Here is a 19,511-nt window from a genome sequence, read left to right as displayed (position 1 = left end):
TGTTGATAGATTTCTGGATTTTGGACAATTTCTAATTGTTTCTTTGAAGGTTGTGGTCAATCTCTTCCACGGTGACCAGCCGGCTTGTTACCGTGTAATAACGGTGGTTTATTAACTGTTTAATATCTGTGAAAGTGCACAAATATGGGAAAATGAAATAAAGCCGCTGGACGTAACTTCTCGGGATCCTCCAAAAAGTCCACTGAAAAAATCTCAGTAAATGATCACCATTTTACTGAGATTATATTTCATCCCATATCATCTCATTTCATTTAATTTCATCCCAGTTGATTAATGTCTCAAATTAATCATCTTCATTTTATTTCTCTCCATTTTATCATTTTCATAAAAAAATAATATAAATTAAATAAGACGTGACTTAAAAGTCTTAGTAAACAAGTTATAAAATCCCTTTAAAAAAATTATAGAAGTTGAATATACGTCAAATGTCAAAAATAGTCAAGATGGAAAAACATAAAAAAAAAACTTTAATTAAGTTGAAAACACTGTTCAAATAATAAATAGTAATTGTACAGAAAACGTTACAAAAAAATCATTTAAATGTTTTGAATAAAGCCTTATTCATTTCATAATAATAATAAAAATAATGTGAAATTATTTCTTAGATGTTATTTAAAAAATCATGGTAAGAAATAATAGTAGAAAATGTTGGAAGTTTAAAAGCACATTGATTGTATCTTAAAACAAAATTTCAGACCGAACAACATATCGACGAGGCTTTAGCCTCTTTGGATATTCTCATGTCGGAGTTTTTTGCTCCGACGACAACTAATATAAGAAAACGTGAAATTGAAAGCATGCTGGAAGACTTTTCAAATCGCAGAGACTCGTGGAAACATTGTCTCCTATTTCTTCAAAAGTCACAGAATCAGTATGTTTTGATGTTCTCTCTAACGACGTTAGAGGTAAAGGTTTATTTTATTTTATTGCTCTATTATTTAGACCAGGAATTTCCAAAGTAGTAGAAATCGGTTTCTTACGGGTTGAAACGAAACGAAGAGGAAAAATTTTTTCGTCATGTGCACTTGTTATAAGATTGACTAAGATTTGAGTAGGATTGTTGTTGTACCTTTAAAAACTCAACTAGTCCATAAGCGTGCACAAGTTCATACAAGATGCAAACTTAGCATAGACTACACTGAATTAAAAATATACATAGAATAAAACTATTAATAATTTTATTTAAAAAATTTACTTATTCCCCCATGGTAACAAATAAAACTACAAATAATTAATTGATTTATTAAACTGCTTTAGATTTGGTTTTTTTTATGAAATTAAGATCATATAAATCACATGAAAGTGAAGTGTATAAAGAAAAAAGGTATTTAATACTTTTGAAACTAAAATTAATAGTTAGTACCAAGTCCATAGCTTTTAATATCAACTTGGCAGATAAAGTTCTATTCTAATTAGACTTCATAAAGCTTTCTTAAATCACCACACTGAGAAATATTATGTTTCAAATCAAACATACAGTCGTGGTCAACTAATTAGGGACATTCAAGATAGTGAAGGGCTATAACCGGTTATGTACATTTAAATATAAAACCCTATTGACTTCTCAGCACCTATTATATGCATAATGTGGTCCGATTATTATGCTATAAATGGCTGTAAATAAAAGATTTAATAAATAGAAAAAGTACTTAATATCAAAGATTAAACATGTATTAAATATTAAGGTACAATTCTGTAGTGGACATTTAATTAAGGATAGTAAAGTAAAATTAAAAATACAGTTACACAAAACTTATAATCTTCAGTGTTATAATATCTTTAACAGCTCCATTTTATTACATGTAAAATCAGTACCCAGTAGCAAAACCTTTGTTAGTAATTACCGCTTGACACCGATGTGGCATAGACATTATCAGTTTCTGACATGTTTCGACAGGAATGTTTGCCCATGCCTCACAAAAAGCTTCATGAAGTTCATCCAAATTTGTATTACGATAAGTGGCAACTTTTTTCTTGATTTCGTGCCAAGGTGTTCAATTGGGTTGAGGTCCGGGCTATTTGCTGGCCAATCTGGCACCGATACAATCTGACTGGTAAGAAACGACTTGACTGAATGGGCGGTATGTTTCGGGTCGTTATACTGCTGAAACGTCCATATAATAGGGAGATGCTCCTCAGCAGGTCCAATGTCCATATTTACGTGCAAATGCCAAACGAGCATTTCTATGTTCTTTCTTCAACAACGGTACTTTGCGAGGCACTCTTCCGAACAACCCTGCTTCTACCAAACGTCGTCGAACGGTCCTCGCAGATACACCGGCTCTTTCATTTGCCCCAAACACTTCGTGTTTAATTAAAATAGAGCCTAGGAACGGATCTTTCTTAGCTAACCTGGTTATCATTCTATCTTCTTGCGGAGTCGTTTTTCTCGATCTTTTTGTTCTGGACACATTTAAAGCTGTGTTATAGCGCTTGAAATGTTGCACTGCATTGCATACCATAGTTTTTGAACAATTTGAATGTTGTGCTATCCTTCGGTATGACCAACCACGCTCGACAAACTTCATGATAATTTTTCGTAGTGTTGGATCGCAACTTTTATTTTTGCCCATTTTTCTTCAAAATAATTCTCAAAACTTAAAATAAAAATCTGGATTGCCGCCAAAACGACCACTAAACAATAAGAAAAGAATCTGGGCTGTTAGCTGGACACTCTTAAGACAGAAACTAATGGCAATGTGAGAAATTCCTTTATGGTACATACAATAAATAACCAGAAGCACATTTTCGGTGTAAGGTTACATTGTTTCTTTCAATATGTTTTTGTCTTTGAAGTGATCTATGTTTCCTTCTATTAGCTTAACAGGGTCCATATCATGTCCAGACTTTTATTTTTCCCAACCATAGAACCGGACTCTAACTTATTTAATTAATTAAGTGCTTAAGATTAGATTATCCACAAAAGAAGGTAGAAAGGACATCACATCACAAAATTTCAAATCGCATAGAATATAACCATGTCACCTTTGCTATGGTGTGTAGTAAAGACCCTGTCAAATATAATGTGGTTATATTAAGCTATTATGTAATTTTCTAAAATGTATAAATGATAAATTTAAATAACTCATTTTATTAACAAATCGTAAATTATCACTCTTCTTTGTAAACCTTCCTTTTAATTACAGAAACAAAGCTCTGCTCTAAAAAGATACTACTTTATTTTGAACTTGAAATTATTTTCTGCATTTGACACTTTAGTACTCCTTGCTATCTAGTGCTTAACTTAATTATCAACCTCTCATTATACTTGAAACACAGTTTTAAGTACAAAAGTGGTGTGAAATAAAACAAGGAACAGCCTTATTACTTTATATCGTCTTTACAAAATTAATGAGCCATGATAGTATAAATTTTTTTGATCTCAGCCCTTTAAAAGCTTCAAAGATACAGGTAGTAAAATTCATTCCCGATCCTGCGGAAAGAATGGAAAGCAGTCGACATCGCCCAAAACACGTCATTTCGGATCCTCCCGATCCACTAACGGTGCTTTTAGGTACCTTAAGCACCGGTCACCGTTCTCGTCGAACCCGTCGCTTGCGACGAAGGGCTCGACGAGTATATTAACCCTCAGACACAGCCCACTGAGTGTCGCCGGATCTTCTCAGTGGGTCGCGTTTCGATCCGATGGTAGATTATGCGAAGCACGGGTCTTGCTGGGGTTCGTGTTAGCAACTTCGTCAGGTTTGAGCCCCGTGAGCTCACCTACTAGTTAAGGTTCCGCTGAAATAGCCTCTCAAGGCTATCAGGTTAGGTAGGGAAAAAAAAAGTAAAATTTAAGTCAACAAAATACATTTAAATGTATGAAATGAGACTCATGTCTCAAGGTGGGTTGTTGATGTCTCAAGTTGTTGATGTCTATGGCCTCCAATAACTGCTTAACACCAGCGGACCGAGAATTTCTTCAACCACTCGTCCCTGCAAAAATAAATAATATTTAAATTTCCTTCCAGAACACTATCAACAGACAATGGATTGGTATATCAGATGAAAACAAGACAGAGATCAGGTTAACACTATGGAATGAATTAATGGCAAAACATGAAATTATGTTATACTTCATAAGAAACAAAATGGCCCACCTCATGGTTTCAATAGCTAAATATGATTGGCCACATTTATATGAGGATTTCTTTAGTAATATTGTCGAGGTATGAATAAAAATATGAAAGTCATGTAATTTTCAAAGATCTGAAATGATTGTAGATAACTCTTGAAGTTGTTGATGAGTATGTATACAAGGGACGCGTCGTTTCCGGTCCTCCCGATCCACTATCGGTGCTTTTAGGTACCTCAAGTACTGGTTATCGTTCTCGTCGAAACCATTACTTGCGACAAAGGGTTCGGCGAGTAAATTAACCCATGGACACGCCGTTTCTTGCCGGATCTTCTCAGTGGGTCGCGTTTCCGATCCGGTGGTAAATTCTGCATAGTACTGCTCTTGTTAGGGCTAGTGTTAGCAACGTCACCAGGTTAGAGCCCCGTGAGCTCACCTACTCGTTCTGTGAATCTAGCATGAACCCTCGAGGTCACTAGAATAGGTAAAATATATATATATATAGCTGACCTAGCAAACGTTGTTTTGCCATATATAAGATGTCTATGGAATTTCTAGTGTAGAAAAAAAAACTGCCTTATTGTAAGTGTGTAAGGATGTGGTAAATGAGTGAAAGAGGCATGTAGCGCTGTGAACGATGAGGGAATATAAAAATAACAAAACCACATTCAACCACATAATGCCAAATTATAACAAAAAAAAATTATCCAAAAAATAAATGTTTGGGGTTGGACAACCCTTATCACTTAGGGGTATGAAAAAGAGAGAGTAGCCGATTCTGAGACCTACTGAACATGCATATAAAATTTCATAACAATCGTTCAAACAGTTTCAGAGGAGTATGGTAACTAACATTGTGACACGAGAATTATATATATAAGATATACATATATACAAAGGATAAATGAAATATCCAGCTATATGGGTACTGAGACTTAATCGCTTACAATGGAAGCTCTTCAAAAGGCTTAAAATTGTCCAAAGAGTAATGGACAAGTCTATGCTTGTCTTTTCCAACTTATCTGAAATAGTTCACAAAATCTGAAAATGTTGCATACAAAAATTAATCTGTTTGTACTTTCATACCAGTATATTCAATTGCAGAATATTGGCACTTGGATATTATCATGATACCAACATCATCAATTATGTGTTATTTTATTTAATATTAAATTGAGTAAAATGAAAAATGCATGATTGTTTCTTGGTGACTTTCGTTTCATTTTCATTACAGTTAATAAAACGTGAAGGCCGAGAGTGCTTACTAGGTCTCATACTAGCACAGGCTGCAAGCGAAGAATTAGGAGTTGCACGTGATACTGGTGTACTGTTGCCTTCTGCTAGGAGGAATCAATTAGAGCGACTAATGCTGAAAGGAATGCCACAGATGCTGGCAGCCCTTAGTGGTAATTAAATTTATATAAATAACATTTCTGGGAAAAAAGTTTTGGTGGCCTTACAAAATTGTTAAATTACATAAACAAGCATACTATTTTTAAGGGGGTGTTGTAGATAGCTTAATAAAATATATTAATAATAGTTGTAATCTACTAGGTAAATCTAGCAGTTGCATCTGTGTTGGATCAATAATGTGAATGTATTTACTTAATGATTACTCACTGATGGCAGTTCCCTCATATTTTTGGTCCTGTTACAAAATTTACTTTTATTGCCGTTTTATTCCGTCGTAGAGAAATGATATGATATTCCAGCAGTTGTGATCGAAGCTGTAATGTCATGCTTAAAAAATCATATTGTTTTAGCAATTTTAGAGAAAAACGCTCAGAAAGAAGGTCAATCCAATCCTCCACCATCACCCACAAATGGTGCTCCACAGACTTCAGCTCTCCCAGACCTATTAGCAAATGCTCACGAAATACAAGCTGTAGATAAGTAAGTATAAATATATAAACACCAAGGACATTTTACAAAATAAAATAATTAACTTTTTCTTTTTAGGTGTCTGAATATGGAAAATGTAGTGAAGTGTTTGACTACATTACAGCATTTATTTTCATGGTTACCACTATCTTCCCATGTGCCGCCTTCTCTTGTTACCACAGTATTCTATTGGGGGAGTATAGCCACACAATCAATGGTATGTTCACCGTAAAAATCATAAAAATTTAATAAACCAATGGAGTGGGTTATTTCGGTTCCTAACATCAATATTTAAGAAAAAATGACCACACTTACTAATCCAATATATAGTGATACATTACTTGTCGTTATAAAACAGTAATTAGATTTTCAGACCATATATATTTATTATAGTTAAATGTTTGCTTGGTTGAGAAAAAAAAACAATTAGAACATAATTTTTGAGTCTTTTAGCTATGTGGCAAAATGAATGTCTGGAATTTGAAGGTAATATTGTATAATCCTTTTCATAATTGTGTATCAGAACCAGTATAATAAAAAATACTTCTACCACCCACCTATGTAAAGCTCACCCTCTTTAAGAACGGTTAGCTGGTAGAATAACTCAATTGTTGAGTTAAGCTCGCCATTTTATAACTTTTCGCAATTATTATATTGTATTAACTGTGTGTACAACAAAGAATAAAGAAAAATATTTTATTAGGGATAGTAAATAACCAGTGCAAATAATCGCATTAGGTTAGAAGTCATTAAAGAGCTTAAATAAACTTAGCCAAAAATTTGTTTCAAACAAGCTATCAGTTGTTTTTGAGATATGTATTTGAAATATTACAATACATGCAATTTTTCAGCTGCATACATCTTAAGAGCACAGAATAAGGTCGATTTTACTACATATTTGCAAAAAAGCTTACAATTCATGTGTAGTTTTCTACTGCTTTTAAGTATGGCAATCGGAAAAAATGTATATAAAAAATGTTATAGGCCGAAATTAGATTAAGTTGTTTTATTTAAAATTATAATCAATTGGGATGAAATAAAATTTTAATAAAACGATGGTTCTTTACTGAGACCTCAGTGGACTTTTTGGAAAAATTCAAATAGCCAGTTCAGCGAATTCGTTTCATTTCTCACATTTGTGCACTTTCACAGAGGCTAAACAGTTAATAAACCCCGTTAGTACAAGTTCAAACTTGGAGAAATACTAAAATAGCAAAATAAAACTATTCACACAACTTAGCTCCGTAACCGTATTTCGTCGCGCTCGGCAAAGAGTTCGACGTGCAACCTAACCTAAATATCAGCCGTTGAGTTTCTCGCCGGATCTTCTCAGCGGGTCGCGATTCCGATCCCTTAGTAGATTCATTCGCGAAGCAGCTACTGTTGAGTTGTTAGGTCCACCTTGGAGGCACTCGGGTAGCTGTTAGCAAATCCAGCCCCTCCAGTTTAAGCCATTGCTCGCCCACGTGTCCTTGTGAAACTGGAAAGGCCTCCACCAGTAATTCATCAAACATAAAAAAACTTAGCTCCTCGCGTTCTCGTTGAAAAGTCTATGTAATTTTATGTTACTGTGTTTGTGTTCCAGAGCGGGGAGGCAGCGCTGGCGGGGTTGGGGGGTGTGTGCGAATTGTTGTATAGACGCTACGCGCCGCCCTCGTCAGCTGCCACGGCGCTGCGGCTGCATCACGCCGCGTTGCGCTTGCTTCGGCACCTCACGCACGCACCTCATCAACTACCACACCTACATCACGAGTAAGCGATTAGTATAAATAAATTTCCCTGCCTATTTCTACCGTGAAGCAGTAATGCGTTTCGGTTTGAAGGGTGGTGCAGCCGTTGTAACTGTAACTATACCTGGGACCTTAGAACTTATAACTTAAGGTGGGTGGCGCATTTACGTTGTACATGTCTATGGGCTCCAGTAACCACTTAACACCAGGTGGGCTGTGAGCTCGTCCACCCGTCTAAGCAATAAATAAAAAAATATATAATTATCATTACGACTATATATCTAGTCTAATAAACGTTAAAGTTATTTTTAAACTAATGTAAAATTTTATATTTATTTTTAATTACAGTTATTTGAATAAACTAGCGGAGTTCCTAAAACTATTTGTGTCATTACATTTCAAGAGATTGGAGGCAGAACCTGAATTCGATGCCCTAGAATTCCTTTCCTATTTATTCCAATACACATTCCAGGTACGCTCTTACAGTTTTTTTTTTTAAATCAACATTTTATATCAACATTTTAAATCAATGTTATGAATATATTTCAGGTGCCTACATGTGCTATATTTGTAAATTGCTTAGACATTTGGATACAGTTCATTGACATATTGAAACCAGAGGATATACCTAAGTAAGTAATTAAGACATCAAAATGTATTAACTAATATGTACAAAATAATATATTTATGTAGGCATGTATTTATATGTAGGCATAGTAGTATGTAGGCATAGGTATGTATTTGCGGTAGGCAGCGGCTTGGCTCTGCCCTTGGCATTGCTGAAGTCCATGGGCGACGGTAACCACTCACCATCAGGTGGGCCGTATGCTCGTCTGCCTACAAAGGCAATAAAAAAATAATAATGTAAATTTGCTTGTCCATATGGATTCTGCCTTCTTATGTAGTTTTAAGATAATTGCTGTAGTATATACATTAAGTAATAGTTACCGGACGCCACTAATAACAAATTCAAATAAATAGTCACTAAAATATAAAAAAATGTTATTTTTTATTCTAGATATTGGGAAGCATTACAAGCCTTAGTTAATGGTGTGTTGAATAAAATACAATTCCAGCATAATAAAGCACAACTGCAACATTTGGATAATGATCTGTGTGATGATGATGTGAGTATACCGTGAGGATGAACCCCACAGAGTGTATATACATAGTCAGGTCATAAATTCTGTCACATGTTTAATGTAAAATAATTGAAACAAGTTTATTCATTATGTAACCATTCATATACCAAAATGAACTTAACAAAACATAGATTCTTATGACACTAAAGTTTATTCAAAATGACCTCCGTGATTTTGAATACAGGCCTTCAATCTGCGCGGCCAGTCGTCTATCGCAGCACGAACGAGGTCCATGTCAATATCGGCGGCTGCCTTAATCAAGGATGTCTTGAGTGACTCCAAATTGGGATGAGGCTTTGAGCACGCCTTTTTTTTTTTTTAAGGGATTTTATGACCTGGTAACTGAGACCTTTAGGTCAAGTCTTCTTTTTATTTATATTCATAATTTTATGAAAAATGATGTTATGGAGTGAAATGAAATAGAGATGATTAATTTGAGACATTAATCAACTGGGATGAAATTAAATGAAATGATATGGGATGAAATATAATCTCAGTAAAATGGTGGTCATTTACTAAGATTTTTTCAGTGGACTTTTTGTAGGATTCCGAGCAGTTACGTCCAGCGGCTTTGTTTCATTTTCCCACATTTGTGCACTTTCACAGATATTAAACAGTTAATAAACCACCATTATTATACATTTAAACCCGAAGAAACACTAAATAGACAAAATAAAACAAATCACACAACTTCACTCCTCGCGTTCCCGCCAAAAAGTCTTGAGCACGCCTTTTCCTCCAAGTGTTGCCATATCTTGTTATCTAACGGATTCAAATCTGGACTGGAGGAGGGCCAGTCTTCGTGCCGGATGAAGTCGATTTCACGCGCCGCCAGCCAGTCTTGTGTGCTCTTCGCTCTATGAGCTGGCGCCGAATCTTGTTGGAATACCCAGTGCCTGTTATTGAACATGGTATGAGAAACAGGTTCCACAAGGTTCGTCAGGACTGTATTTTGATACACAACTGCATTCGTTTTTACACCTTTCTCATAAAAATATACCTCTGTTAAGCCCCAATAAGAAACTCCCAACCATACCATGAGCGAGGATGGAAAATGACCTCGTTGGACACGCGGAATACGGTTGTTCGCTTCTTCACTACTGTGTGCGTACACCTTATCATTTTGTTTGTTGTAGCTCTCTTCTACGGTAAAAATTTTTTCATCCGAAAAAAGAATTTCCCGATATTTTTTTCCCGCGTACCGCTTCAACAAAGCGCGGCATCTCTTCAGTCTCAAGTCCATTAGACGAGCAATCAAACGATGTCCTGTTTTTCTTCGATATGCCCGAAGCCCTAAGTCTTCATTTAACACCCTTTTCACCGTGGTTCTGCTTAACCCCATCTGAAGGGCCAACAGTTTCTGCTTACGTTTGGGATTTCTTTGAATTCGCGCCTTCACAGCTTTTATTACTGCTGGAGTCCTAACAGACCGAGGGCGATCACTTCTTGACCTGTCATCTACACTAGAGTCTTCATTGTATCGTTTGATGGTACGATAAACGAATCTTTTGGTTATATTAAAATTTTTCAGTATGTTAAAAATTTGAATTGGCGCGTAACCGCAACGATGCAACGCAATAACTGCAACACGGTCTTCTTTAAGCGTCCACTCCATATTTAAAAATGAGTAAAATTCTAAATGTATACTATTTTTATCTTCATGAACAATTCGAAATTCGAATTCAATAAACTTTTTGGTGGCCAGCATTCTAAAAGAAAAGTTTTTACTGTGTGACAGTACTTATGACCTGACTAGGTAATTATGGTCTATTTAGTTGTTACTTTATCAGCTTCTGGCATTCTCATTCACGTTAAAATGTTATTTTACTCACACTTTTTGTATTGTGGGAATTTTGCCTTAGCAAGAATAACGAGATTTTTTTGAAATTCTAGTCTGAAAAAAATCTTTTGAAAGTCTTACACAAAGAATGAAGAAAAAAAACGCAATTATGTAGAATATATTAATTTTGTAACATTAGAACATTAGTCAAAGTCTAGTTTTTATTTAATTAGTCGATAATCGCTGTGGAACCCATACCCAATCATAATGCTTCGAAGATTCAGATGGGTTTTCTCCTCAGTTGAAACCGTAATACTTATAGTAAATCTAGTTATCTTAGTTCCCAGGGACGTTTCGAATCATTTCATGACTTCTTTGAGTAAGTTGAAATAAATAAAAAAGAGGTTGTTGTGGCCAAAGTGCAAATTCGTTTTTTTTCTTTTCTTAAATTTGTCTTTATGTTTTAGGGTGAAACAGAATATCAGACATTCCTGAAACATTGCATTGAATGTGTGGCGAGAGTGGCTGATTTGGCGCCCTTGGACGTATTCACTTGTGTCGTTAGTATCCTAAGTGTTGTTGAATATTTAAATTTATTTTTATATTCTTTATTCACAATGATTTTAGTTTTAAATATTAAAATAAATGTAATTAATGACAGTGGTGAAATAATAAAATGTAGGTATCTTATAAATCAGTGCTAGTTTCTTGATTATCATCTTGGTATAATATCAATTATTCTGTGAAGTCGTCGTGGCCTAAAGGATAAGACGTCCGGTGTTCGAATTTCAGGCGGGTACCAATTTTTCTAATGCAATACGTACTCAACAAATGTTCACGATTGACTTCCACTGTGAAGGAATAACATCGTGTTATGAAAATCAAATTCGCAAAATTATAATTTATGTATATTACTGGTGGTAGGACCTCTTGTGAGTCCGCACGGGTAAGTACCATCACTCTGCCTATTTCTGCCGTGAAGCACTAATGCGTTTCGGTTTGAAGGGTGGGGCAGCCGTTGTAACTATACTTGAGACCTTAGAACTTATATCTCAAGGCGGGTGGCGTATTTACGTCGTAGATGTCTAAGGGCTCCAGTAACCACTTAACACCACGTGGGCTGTGAGCTCGTCCACTTAACTAAGCAATAAAAAAAATAAAAAAAACCTATTACGAAGACAAAAATTTAGCTCTTTCGTAATATTAAACTGTCTGTGTGTCAGTTGGAGCGGTGGCAGTGCCTGGTGGGCGTGCACGGGCGCGCGGCGTGGCGGGCGGGCGCGGCGGCGGGCGCGGAGGGGGAGCGCCTGCTCGTGGCGCTGCTCGACCTCGCCGTGCTCACCCGCGTGCTCGGACGACTCGCTCCTGCGCTGCTTTCCGGTATGTTATATCGTTACGCGTTCACTACTAAGGATAGTTTAACCAAACACTTGAGACATGGGCTCTAAGTCTCAATCGTATTGTATTATATTATGGCTTTCCCATTGTTTTTTTTTCCTACCTAAGCTGATAGTCTTGAGAGACTATTTCAGCGTAACCTCAACTAGTAGGTGAGCTCACGGGGCTCAAACCGGAGTGATGCTAACACTGACCCTAGCAAGAGCAGTGCTTCGCAGAATCTACCACCGGATCGGAGACGCGACCCACTGAGAAGATCCGGCGAGAAACTCAGTGGCCTGTGTCTATGTGTTAATTCGCTCGTCGAGCCCTTCGTCGCAAGCGGCGGGTTTGATGACGACGGTGACCGGAGCTTTCCCATCCTTTAAACCGGAAGGCATCTCTGACAGGAATAGGCGGGATGGTGGTACTTACTATTGTGGGCTTACAATACGTTCTATAACCAGTAATATCGGTTTACGATTGTAGTACGCTAGTGTTTTACGAGAGTGGGCTGCTCATTCTACATTAATTTTTTTACTATGACTTTTAAGATATGATAAGGTTGGGTGATAGAAGAGTTTTCCTCAAGTCGCAGAGAATATCGTATGTAAACATATCAGTGACTACTTACTCTGTACAATCGACTTCAACTGTTTATCCATTAATCGGGTAACAATCTATACAGATAAAACGGAAATGCTATTCGTTGGTGGTAAGCATCTCACTTGGAAACAGCTATAACACTTTGTCATTTTCGTTAAACATTCGTATTGCTACAAATAAGGCTTATAGGGAAAATAAATTGAAGTGCTTTTTTTCCATATGCCATACATGACATCAGAAAGTTAAAATTTACAGTGTTTATACACATATATATTTAAACCTCATTATAAATATATCGAGGCTTTAGAGTCACGTCATATTTTTTTTCACTGAAAACACATTGGTTCAGGGATCGTTTGCCTACGTTTGCCACTAGGGGCGCTGTTCCAATTGCATACAAAATTGGGCTAACTTTTACGTTATCGAGAACGTTAAAAAATTCGCACTAAGCACACTGAGGTTGATATATTATAATTATGAAAAAAAGAATTTTAACCATAGACACTTCACAGATGTTTGTTGTTGTTTGTTGTTAGAGTCTGAGAGCGGACGGCGCGTGTCGGCGGTGCAGCTGGGCGGCGTGCTGCTGGAGCGCGCGGGCGCCGCCCTCGCCGCGCCGCCCCTCGCCCGCGGCCACCCTCCGCACTACGCGCGTGCTCTACTGCACATGTAAACAATTTTGTATATAATCCCTAAATCTAGATGTCATCATATAAATAATTATACTATACTTTTATATACTAGTCGTGACTTCCAGATTCAACAAAATTAATTGTGAAGGAAATTCTATGTAACTTTTTGAAATAGATGCCCATTCTTTAGGTAAGAAATAATGTAGGTCTGTATGACTTTGCGCAATCGTTTTTTTTTTTCAGGCAACAATACGTCCATAAGTGTACATAGTATTTAAAATTAGCAACACCAATCAAATAAAAAAGATACATTTATTAAAAATAATTATCAGTTGAATACATTTCAAATATTCCATTCAACTGATACTTACTTCGAACCAACCATTATTATTATTATTATTTAGTCCGCAAGTATTAAACGGTAGGCAGCGGCTTGGCTCTGCCCCTGGCATTGCTGAAGTCCATGGGCGACGGTAACCACTCACCATCAGGTGGGCCGTATGCTCGTCTGCCCACAAGGGCAATAAAAAAAAAAAAAAAAAAAAAAACCAAATTAGGAGTTGGAACATTTGCCTACGCTTACCGCTAGGGAAGCTGTTCCATACAAATTTGAGTAAACTTTTACGCTATCGAGAACGTTAAAAAACTCTCACTAAGCGCACTGAACATATTCCAGTCACGCCGAGATGTTCGCGTGCATGGGCGCTTGGTGCTGTTACGCGACGGACTGCGGCGTGCCCGTACAAACTATGGAAGGCCTGTTCTCGTCTACGGTGCCTTTTCTGCTACCTCGTGATATCCCTGTAAGACGTAACAGAATTATAGTCTAAATGATAATGCTCTCAAGGTTCAGCTAACATTAAACTTTTAAAATTTACTCATCTAAGACCTCTTCTTTCTTACTGGTATTAGGGCACCTTGTGAGCCCGTATGGGTAGATACACCGCCCTGCCTAGTTCTACCGTGAAGCAGTAATGCGTTTCGGTTTGAAGGGTTGGGGTAGCCGTTGTACTGTAATAACTGAGACTTAGAACTCATGTCTCAAAGTGGGTGGCGCAATTTACGTTGTTTATGACTATTAGCTGTGATAACTATTTAAAAGCATAATATGGACCGTGAGTTCATCCGTCTATTTGAACAATAAAAAATACAGTTTCCTAATAGAACAGTGTCTAAATTGTGAACTGGCAATTTTACTCAAATGATGATTATTTAACGGCCGTCTGGTGCAGTGATAAGTGACATGGTCACTGCACAAGAAGGTCGCGGGTTCGAACCCCGCCAAGGGAAGATATTTGTATGATAAATATAAAATGTCTTTTCCAGGGTTATGGATGTATATTAAATATATGTATGTGTATAATAAAAGTCTTACATTTTTTTCTGTTCTTTACGAACTTATCACGGGACCAGTCGACGTGGCGTGATTGTTAGTATTAAAATAAAATAATAAATAAATAAAAATAAATATATCGAACTCGTGGCTTCTGTTACAGGAACCTCCGTTACTGTGCCAAGCGGCTGCGCAGCTGCTACTGAGTTTATCGAAAAACGTTAAGTTGACAAGTGATCCCATGTCGCTCGTCGGTGAACTGTACAATCACGCGCAACGCTCCCTGCACTACCTGGAACCGAAAGTGAGATATCGTTTATAATAATAATATGTCAAGCTTGTATGTAATCGAATTAAAACACATTTATAATTCAACTAGCTGTACCCGCCTGCTTCGCTGGGCATTTAGAATTAACATTATTATTTCTCACCCCCACCAACATTCTCATCATTAATGCCCCCGCAACTGGGAGTCCACCACTCATATAAATATTAGCCTATCCATCAAGTACATGTGTTTGCTACATGGATACAAAGTTTCAAGTCAATCGGATGCATGGTTCAGTAGTTATAACGGAACATCCGTAAAAACCACTGTAGATTTATATATTAGTATAGATAATCATATAGTTATTCGATTTTATTGAGCATGCTAAAATCTTCCACTTTTAAAGATTTTTTCCTTTGTGTAAATTTTTGACAAACGTTTTCTAAGGGCGACGTCGTATAATCTTAACACGTGGCGGACTTTAGTTTGATTTCAAATAAAATGTTGTGATCTATTATCTAACGCCTCGTACTCACTACCCTTAGTACCGATGACATTGTTTTTTTTATTCAATACTTTGCATCCTGATTATAATCTGGATGGAATGAATAAAAACTGTTATTTAAATTTTTAGTTCGGTTTGCGGCTAACGAGTGTTTTTGTTTTTGTTTTCAAACTTTTCTTATTACAAACACTTTTGTTTTTTTTTATTAATGTATGCGAACAATATGATTATGATAGTCCTGCCCCCGGATAGGGTAGGATAGGCTAATAGTGCACATGGCGCATCATATCACATCATAGCGGTAGGCAGCGGTTTGGCTCTGCCCCCCTGGCATTGCTGAAGTCCATGGACGGTAACCACTCACCATCAGATGGGCCGTATGCTCGTCTGCCTACAAGGGCAATAAATAAATAAAAACTATGTGTCTGTCAGACGGCGGGCGCGGTCCGCGAGGCGCTGGTGTCGCTGTTCGTGCGCGGGACGGGCGAGCGTGCGCGCGCGCTGGTGGCGGCGTGGGGGGCGGGGGCGGGGGCTGCGCCGCGCGCCGCTCTGCCGCCGCTCACTGCGCTGCTGCACGCCTTCGCGGACGCATCCACGCACTCCAAAAAGGTACAGCACCCAACCATGAACAAACTTATAAAATGGTCATCCAGAAATCACCCTATAAAAAGTGACAGTGCTTTAAAAAGAAAACTATTCTTACGATTAACTCTCGTTTTTTTTTTATTGGTATTAATTTCCAACGTTGCAAATACTTTAATTTTCGTGGTACCGTAACAATATAATGACAGTAAAAACCGCGAAATTGGATCGTTAAAGTATTTTTCAACCCCAGTCTCCCTTCGTGATTTCTTGAAGCTATTCAAGTGCCCTCTATTGTACGTTGACGATACTATGATAGGAATCTTTCCTGGCGCGCCGAAGACAACGGTTGAAGAATGCATAGATTATAAACATTAATCTTTATTTTAAGAAATAAATAAACTGCATCATAAATTAAACCTTAAAGCACCCTGTAAACGATCAAATTTGTTTGTCAAACTTTACGTTTTCATCAAACAATAGCTTAAACGATCAAATCAAAGATCAAACGAGTTTGTTAACTTGCCCTTAGATTCGGTTTTATCCTTGCCATAACGAGACGTCGCGTCGAGCAACGACTGAGATCTTGTTTGACAAACACCCCCATACACGTTCAAACTTGATTGTCAAACACGCCGTCAATCAAGATTTCCATCAAACACGTCAAACAAAGCTGCGTATTGTTCAATAATTTGACAAACAATTTTATCGTTTACCAGGGCCCTTTAGTGAAGATGAATTTCAATTTTAGAACGCTTAAATATTTTAGTATTGGATGTTCAAACAACAGAGAAATGTTTATAATAACCAGTTATTGATTACAAAAACAAATAAAAAAGAACGTTGCATACGGCGCCTCGGTTTTGAAGAAGATTAAATTCTTAATTGCATTTGTAAAATGGCTATCACTTCAAAATAGAATATATTACTTTCCTACCAATAGAATACCTACTTCATAGTACACAGTTCTTAAGATACGAACTTGTTTCGATTCCGAACTGCACCGTAAGATTGAATAACAAAATCGAGGATATTGCTAATACTGCTTTTTTAAAAATGATTTTATGACCTGGTTACTGAGACCTTTAAGTCATGTTTTATTTTTAATTTATATTCTTATTTTTATGAAAAATGATAATATGGAGTGAAATTTGGATGAAATTAAATGAAATGTTGATGATATGGGATGAAATATAATCTCAGTAAAATGGTGGTCAGGATTCCAAGAAGTTACGTGCAGCGGCTTTGTTTCATTTTCCCACATTTGTGCACTTTCACAGATATTAAACAGTTAATAAACCACCGTTATTACACATTTAAACCTGAAGAAACACTAAATAGACAAAATAAAACAAATCACACAACTTCACTCCTCGCGCTCCCGCCAAAAAGTCTCTGCTAATACTGCTTTATTATAACGACCACAGATAATAGCAGAAGGCATACAAAACGCAGCGGAAACTGCGCTTCGGATGCTGTGCGAGCCCAGCGGAATGTATGCGGCCGCAGAGACCGAGATAACGGATTTCTTTCTAGCACTTTTTACCGCGTTGCTGCCACAGCTCGGAAACTTTACTTACGCCGCCATCGACGTGTTCCTTGATGTAGCTCAGAGGTATATTGGTTTTTTTATCATTTTTTTTTTGCTTAGATATGTGCACGAGCTCAAGGCCCACCTGATGTTATGTGACAATCGGAGCCCATAGACATCTACAACGTAAATGCCGCCACCTACCTTTGAGTCACGGAGTTGTAAAGTCTCACTTTTAACAGTAGAAAGGCATTACTGTTTCACGGCAGAAACAGGTAGTGGTATCTACCCTCGCGGACTCACAAGACGTCCTACCACCAGTAAAGAGAGAGTCAAATTGCTAAGATGATGTGGCGGGTAGCCATCATACAATACAAGATATTTGGCAGATTCCTGAATCTCGCTTACAACATTTTCAATATAAGCCTGCATATATACAAGTTCCGAACAACAACATTCGGACCGTCGGTCCACCGAGCGGATAAAATCTTCCTTTTCGTCGTTATTCACACAATGATATGTGAGGCCGTCAGTGCAAAAGTGGCCTAAGCTTACCTTTTTTTTTTTATTGCCTAGATATGTGGACGAGCTCACAGCCCACCTGGTGTTAAGTGGTTACTGGAACCCATAGACATCTACAACGTAAATGCGCCACACACCTCGAGATATAAGTTCTAAGGTCTCAGTATAGTTACAACGGTTACCCCACCCTTCAAACCGAAACGCATTACTGCTTCACGGCAGAAATAAGCGGGGTGGTGGTACCTACCCGTGCGGACTCACAAGAGGTCCTACCACCAGTAAATTAGTACCAAGTAGACTACTAATATAGTACCAAGGTTAGTATATATTTTTTTATTGCTTAGATGGGTGGACGAGCTCACAGACCACCTGGTGTTAAGTGGCTACTGGAGCCCATAGACATCCACAATGTAAATGCCCCACCCACCTTGAGATATAAGTTCTGAAGTCTGCCCCACCCTTCAAAAAAGTGTAGTATGGAAATAATGAGATTTGAATTTACTTTTACACTGCTTCGTACGCAAAAATAATACGCGCAAAAATAATGTTTACAAGGCCATCTATTATCTATGGGTGAAACTAGGGATAGGTCGGTTTTACGTCAAAATTTATTATGTTTTAAATAAATTGCAATATACATACAAGCAACTATATGAAAAATTATGGGTTAGGCGACATTTGCGCTGATGACCTCACATAAAAATAACAATAATAATAATTTCATTTATTCACTCCACAATACAAATACAAATAAATTTTCAATTGATATGACATAAAAATTCTAATTATCAACAATATTACAAGGACATGCAATAGTATCCGGAAAACACTGTAAAGGTGATTTCATTCTAGAGGTCGTGGCTAAGTCTCAAAATAAACGCACTGCGGATGAGCGCAGGGATGGCAACAACACTCCAATATCAGAATCTATGGGCTTTAGTACATCTATACTAATATATAAATCTACAGTGGGGTTTACGGATGTTCCGTTATAACTACTGAACCATGCATCCGATTGACTTGAAACTTGGTATCCGTGTAGAAAATACATTTACTTAATGTATAGGCTAATATTTATATGAGTGTTGGACTCCCTAATAATAATGACAAAAAATAATAATGTTAATTTTAAATGCCCAGCGAAGAGGGCGAGTTCGGCTAGTATATTATACTAACACAGTGGAGATAAAAAAAACTTCAGAGGTGTCAAGGGACACCCGGATGGAACGAAGTTCCTTTCGATTAATTAGTGAAGGAATTGTAATTTTTTTTTTAAGATATAATAATAAATTACGGATTATGAAGAAGAAAAAGACAATACTATGAACTAAATTACTATTGTTGAAACGCTATCTCGAGAAACTGTACTCATTACGCGGACCAATCGGATACGAGCAATGTCACGCGATAAGCGCCTACACGTTGATTGGTCAGAATGACGGATCTAAAAAGTGTCGTGACAACTTTTCGTAAGAATTTTTTCCGTCTATCCCCCTTTCACAACGCGCGATAAAAAGGCCGCGGCT

General features: G+C 37.2%; 1 protein-coding gene across 4 annotated transcripts in view; it reads left to right on the top strand.

Moving 5' to 3' along the window:
• Positions 1 to 430: 430 nt before the first annotated feature.
• ebo (exportin ellipsoid body open) overlaps positions 431 to 19,511 on the top strand; it is a 43,546-nt gene continuing 24,465 nt past the window's right edge. For all 4 annotated transcript variants that reach the window (XM_089729476.1, XM_089729478.1, XM_089729477.1 and 1 more), the window contains exons 1-17: positions 431 to 646; positions 717 to 926; positions 3,993 to 4,190; positions 5,331 to 5,502; positions 5,860 to 5,989; positions 6,056 to 6,194; positions 7,563 to 7,729; positions 8,056 to 8,179; positions 8,257 to 8,339; positions 8,726 to 8,834; positions 11,097 to 11,189; positions 11,853 to 12,009; positions 13,149 to 13,281; positions 13,921 to 14,047; positions 14,741 to 14,881; positions 15,783 to 15,959; positions 17,360 to 17,547. In XM_089729476.1, the coding sequence (XP_089585602.1) occupies positions 644 to 646; positions 717 to 926; positions 3,993 to 4,190; positions 5,331 to 5,502; positions 5,860 to 5,989; positions 6,056 to 6,194; positions 7,563 to 7,729; positions 8,056 to 8,179; positions 8,257 to 8,339; positions 8,726 to 8,834; positions 11,097 to 11,189; positions 11,853 to 12,009; positions 13,149 to 13,281; positions 13,921 to 14,047; positions 14,741 to 14,881; positions 15,783 to 15,959; positions 17,360 to 17,547 (2,351 nt within the window). In that variant the 5' untranslated portion in view covers positions 431 to 643. The remainder of the gene's footprint in view (positions 647 to 716; positions 927 to 3,992; positions 4,191 to 5,330; positions 5,503 to 5,859; positions 5,990 to 6,055; positions 6,195 to 7,562; positions 7,730 to 8,055; positions 8,180 to 8,256; positions 8,340 to 8,725; positions 8,835 to 11,096; positions 11,190 to 11,852; positions 12,010 to 13,148; positions 13,282 to 13,920; positions 14,048 to 14,740; positions 14,882 to 15,782; positions 15,960 to 17,359; positions 17,548 to 19,511) is intronic.

Source organism: Bombyx mandarina, chromosome 08, assembly GCF_030267445.1.
Source record: "Bombyx mandarina strain Sakado chromosome 08, ASM3026744v2".
Lineage (NCBI taxonomy): Eukaryota > Metazoa > Arthropoda > Insecta > Lepidoptera > Bombycidae > Bombyx > Bombyx mandarina.
Note: the sequence above shows the minus strand (reverse complement) of the source record. Positions and strands in the feature narration are given on the sequence as shown.